We start from the raw sequence: 5,457 nt of genomic DNA on the forward strand, positions 1-5,457 counted from the left end.
ATCAATAATGATGTTGGCCAATGGTGGAGAACGCCTTCTCAGACACCATTGGTGCAAACTGTACTATGTCAGTCACTCTGCCCATGGGTTTCAACAGGACGTTCAGCACTCCACTGTTTCTGTTTAAATAAACGTTTTGCTACGTTTTGTTGTGGCCCGGGTAACGTGAGTTAATTGATCAATTAAAGCAGTTCATTACACAGTTAAGTGACAAGTAACAACAAAAGCCGGCGCATCCTTGCGGCTCTCCAGGACCAGGAGTGAGGACCACTGGGCTATATCACAGGCCAAAGATAGAGGGCGTTTGCTCAGCAGCATAGCATAGCTGAATAGCAGCTTCTCTGGTCAAATGGTCCACTGGAGTGAGACTCTACCAGAAAGTCCTCCCTAGGATTTTATTCAGTCACCTGGATTTCCTAATTAGCAGAATTTGTCAGCCAGAGGGTAGAACCAATTAGTGAAAATCAGCTAGCTGAGTTCATGGGTGGAGGAAACACATGGCAGGACTTTTACTTTCTGACCACCGGACTTTCCACCTCTGACCTCAGGGAGATTGAGAACAGCAGCCAGGGCTGGCCCTACTGATTAAGGCTCTAATGAACCAATCCGGTGCTAAATTCAATTTAATTTAAAATCTCTTGGTCGTATGTTGTATTTATGTAAGTATTGACTGTGAATTGCTGCAAACTAGTAAACATTGAAATTAGAAAGTGATTTATTGTTTTATCAGCTCTTAGCGTTTGGAGTTTAGAGTTACAATAAAACATCATGCAATTCAAGCACATTTGATTTATGGACTGATCATTTGTTCTGCCTATACTGTACTAAAGTGGAGAATATATTGGGCATCATAAAATCTGCCCGTGTATGGTTTATCAGCTGTATTCAGTGTGAGATTTCTCTTGTTGAAACTCAATTCAGGAAAGGCGTAGGTGAGTATTGGAAAAAACACATACATACTGTATAATATATATTTAGATTTTATTTATATTTTGTCTCTGTAGGATATCTTATACATCAAATATCCCGTTGGCAGTTAAGCGCATTCAATGTGTTTAGAAGCCAGAAACAGTCACTTTGTTTGACAAAACACAATAACAAATAAAAAATAACCACAAAATAATAAACCGCATGTAAAGAACATACAAAACAATCTCATGCCTACTCAGTAGGTAACTACAACATTCCAACTCCTGAATATGTAGATATTTACACTTCAGTTACAAAAATATACTTTTTGAGATTTGTCTTTTTCTTTGCGCTTACATTCGAAAGAAATGAAGCTCTGAGCTCAGCCTCGCGCCCCCTGTTACATTCTGTAGAAAAATATCCCTTATTCCTAAGGCTACCGCGGACACCACGCATCCAATCACACGCAGAGATGTGTCAAAATGTCAGCCAGGCTTCACAAAAGGCACCAGAAATGTCTTTAAACCGCTTGCGTCTCATTTGTTTTTCAAACTGACCTTTTTGTGTTGCTACATGTGAGAAAGAGAGAGAGAGAGAGATTGAAGAGTACCAGCGGGTGATATTTACAAAGTAACGGAAAACAAAAACTCTCATGCTGTCTTTTTCGCTAAAGAAATTCAAAAAGGTATCACATTATTTTCCACTATGTGAAGAGAGAAAAGAGTAACAGAAACAATGGCCTTCTAATGCCAGGATACAATGTAAATATGCAAGGAAGGTTTTTATACATCGATAGTACCAAAATGATAACCAATCATGGCACATGTAGAATATACATATACGTAGGTTATGTATATCGTCAAAGTTTTTATTCGAGCGTCCATCTTCCATTGTTTCAGTTCTGTTTGGGTGTCCCTTGAGTCAGAGAGAGTCTCACGTTTTCAGACATCAGAACTCTGCTGCTGGACTCAAGTCTTTTTGTTTTTCTTTTCAGAATCCCTGCCAAAGCCTACAGCTGTTTGCGTTCAGTCTCTCTCGCAGTGCTAAAGGAGAGATGAATCCGTTTTCATCTTCCCCGCCTTTGCCTCGTCTTCCTCAGGTGCTGGAGAGAATACCACCAGGGAAAGAGTTTGTTGGGAGATGCGGAGGAAAAAGTGCTTTTCAGAAGTCGACAAAGTCTTTTTTGTTCGGAGGGAGGGAGGAGGAGAAGAGTTTTGAGAAAGCGGGGTAAAAACGAGGCCGTTGGCCGCCTCAGCAGATCTCGATTGTCCGTGGTGAGAGTGTGGACTGGATGTCCGACAGCGGGGTGGCCACGGGGGAGCTGTAGAGGTTGGTGGAGACGGAGGAGGGGTAGGTGGGGGTGCCCTGAGGGTGGTAGGCGCTGGAGGCCGAGGGGTACGTGGAGGCAGCGGAGGGGGACGGGTAGGAGGTGTGCACGGGAGAGGAGTAGCAGGAGGGCACAGGGGATGGGTAGGAGGACACGGGCGAAGGATAGGAGGCCACGGGGGAGGGGTAGGAGGCCACTGGGGAGGGGTAGGAGGCCACTGGGGAGGGGTAGCTGGAGGCCGGGGAGGGCATGGAGGGCATGGAGGGCATGGCGATGGAGGGCAGCTTCTCCACCTTCTTGTCCTTCTGCCGCAGGTGGATCTTGGTGTGGCGCTTGCGTTCGTCGCTGCGGGCGAACTTGCGACCGCACACGTCGCAGGCGAAGGGCTTCTCGCCGGTGTGCGTGCGGATGTGGGTGGTCAGGTGGTCGCTGCGGCTGAAGTTGCGCATGCAGATGCGGCACTGGAAGGGCTTCTGGCCCGTGTGGATGCGGATGTGCCGTGTCAGCTCGTCCGAGCGCGAGAACCGCCGGTCGCACGTCTCCATGGGGCAGGAGTAGGGCCGCTCGTGGGGCGGGGTCTTGCTGGGGCGGTTGGGGTACTTTCGGGCGCGGCCGGGCTTCATGGGCTGGGCGGGGTAGGGGGCGGCGGCAATGCCGGTTGCCTTGGTGATGTCCCGCGACCCCGTCTGATTGGCGAACTCCTTGATGATGGACAGCGGCGTGAGCGACAGCTGCTGTTGCTGGGCAGATTGGGACTGGAAGGGCTTCTGATCGGGGGACATCAGGCCCAGCTCGCTCTGTTGCTGGGGGAACAGGTAGTCGGGGATCATGGGAACGGAGAAGCCCGTGGTCTTCGCCCCGGGGTACGCCGGGGGCGGGTACTGGAGGGCCCCGCCCACCGTGGTGGTGAACGATTGGCTGGGCTCGGGGAAGAGGTCGGGGCTGGCGCTGGAGTAGGTGGGGGCAGCCGAGTAGATGGGGTTGGGGTCACTCAGGTGAATGGAGCAGCCCAGGCTGATCTGGGAGGATGAAGAGGAGGGGGAGGAAGAGGAGGTGGAGCTGACCGGGGAGGTGGTCGAGGACAGGGTGGCGGTGCTGACGGACTGGTTGGCCATCCCCACCAATCCGCTGACCAGGCTGAAGAGAGGCTCGGCCCACAGGCTGTTGCTGCAGGTGGTGGCGGGCTCCAGGGTGAAGCGGCCGGTGTAGGCCAGCGAGGGCAGCCTCTGGGTGGGGTAGGACTGCTCCGCCAGGGTCTTCTCGCAGTGGATGGAGAGATCAGGCAGCGTATCTGCAGCACACAGGAGGGGAGAGACAGGCTGTTAAACAGCTGCTGGTACAGTAACAGCATTTTATTCAGCTGCATGGTTCACAATCCCCGGGGAAAGGAGGGAGCGAGGAGGGGGGAGGCAGGGGAGATTCCCCCAGACTCTTGGATAAACCCTCTCTTCCCCTCCCCAAACTGTACGGAGAGCCTAGAAAACTGTGACGCAATCCTGGAGAATATCCCCCAAATTCGCTCTACCCCCGCCCACCCCCTCCTCTCACTGGTTCGTTACAGCACACCCACGATGCACTGCAAGACCCGGGGAAAGCCTCTGTAATCCCTTCCCTTTCTCCATACACACGCTCTGCATGGCTAACACCATCTTCACTGAACATGCAATTCTGCTTCTACCAGCAATGCAATTTTAATATGTCACATAATACTCTGCACTAGTGAATCAATAACCAAACTCAATTGTGATATAATATTATATTTTGCATGATGGCATGCCTTCTTTCAAATGCATATGATTTATATAACTCCATAAGAAACAAAATAACATTTTACGATCCATTTAAATTAACAGTTTATATTTTCTATAAAATAATATATTTGATATTGAAATATTGAGAAGCTTTATAATTTAAAAAGTATTTTGCAATACATATTTTGTCATGCAATGATGGCGTTCTGAAGACAGTTCTGTTTTTTTTTTCATGCATTCCACAACATTCCGATGCAGACGCAAAATAGAGGCTCAAGCTTACCTCCTGTCAGGGGATCGTACTGCTCCGGGTCGCCGGTCCCGAACCCTGCACCTTCTGGTGCTGAGGCGGCGAGGAAGGGCGTCCCAGCAGAGTGGAGCAGCATCACTTCCTCCAGTTTGGGGTAGTTATCCATGGGGGAGTGGGGAAAGCTCAGGGGGTCAGAGATCTGCAGGGCGGGCAGGGACATCTCTGTTTTTGCTGCGGCCATCCTTCCGGCTAGTGCTGCTGTTGCTTGGAGACCGAGAGGAGGAATCACCGACGAAGCAGGTGAAGACGGAGCTTTTTGTCGGATCGAAGACGTTTTTTTCTCTTTCTGTTGCGTCAACAGAGGGAAAAATATCCAATCGTTCAGAAATTGCGATTGCAGTGATCAGAAGAGTCCAACTTTTTCATTGAAAAAGATTCATCCACGAAGAATTTCAGTTCACAGAATAACTGTCACAACAACAATTTCTCTAGAAGCGCGTTCCAGATTCTACAGCTGCGATCAGCTTTTGTTGTTGTTTTTCTCTCTAAATTAATATGTACGTGTATTAACTCACTGGTTCATTTTTTGTGTGTGTGAATATGCGATTGAACTCGCGGTTGTGTGCCTATCTGCTTCGCTCTGGACTATCACTGAATATGTTGGGCTCTCTGGACTGTTTCACTATCTCGAGGATCCCCACCGGTTTATATAGTCTCCTCTCGTGACGTAGATGTCCTTTTATGGACTGGAGGAAGCCCATATTTAGGCACTGCAGTGGAGAACACGACGCTTGCCAGAAGGGAAAGGCAGAGCGGAGTGAATCTAAGTTCAGCTTTTGCAATAGAAAAACAGAGAAATACGCGATTCGTTCGCCCGGCTGCCAGAATCAGTGCAGCTTGAGTTCAGAATTCCCTCATAAAAATGACATAAAAACATTGCTTTCTTATTAATATCCGAGTTAGAACGTGGATTTCCCGTCTGCGCTGGAAAACAGTACTTGCCGGAAGCCCCCGATTCCGCCACGCCATATAAGGTCGAGACTACACATGGCTTGATTCCGGTGGGTTTCCACTTCCTTGTCCTTATTTGGAGTTTCCTGAGGTTTCAGCGTTCAGCGCTTGGCAATGAATGAGACTAGGGCGCGACTGTCCAACGCTCAAAAGCAGTTAACTATCATACTTCTGTAGGAGCAAACAAAAACTGAAGCCTTCGCGGTTCT

At 49.0% G+C, this 5,457-nt stretch overlaps 1 protein-coding gene across 1 annotated transcript; it reads right to left on the minus strand.

The window, feature by feature from the left end:
- Positions 1-964: 964 nt before the first annotated feature.
- On the minus strand, positions 965-4,902 carry LOC133132878 (early growth response protein 1-like). Its single transcript, XM_061248663.1, has 2 exons — positions 4,271-4,902; positions 965-3,527 (listed from the first exon to the last, which is right to left on the minus strand). Exons 1-2 carry the CDS (start codon positions 4,476-4,478, stop codon positions 2,161-2,163), a joined length of 1,575 nt encoding a protein of 524 aa, XP_061104647.1. The 5' UTR covers positions 4,479-4,902; the 3' UTR covers positions 965-2,160.
- Positions 4,903-5,457: the final 555 nt, after the last annotated feature.

Source organism: Conger conger, chromosome 7 (genome assembly GCF_963514075.1).
Source record: "Conger conger chromosome 7, fConCon1.1, whole genome shotgun sequence".
Classification (NCBI taxonomy): domain Eukaryota; kingdom Metazoa; phylum Chordata; class Actinopteri; order Anguilliformes; family Congridae; genus Conger; species Conger conger.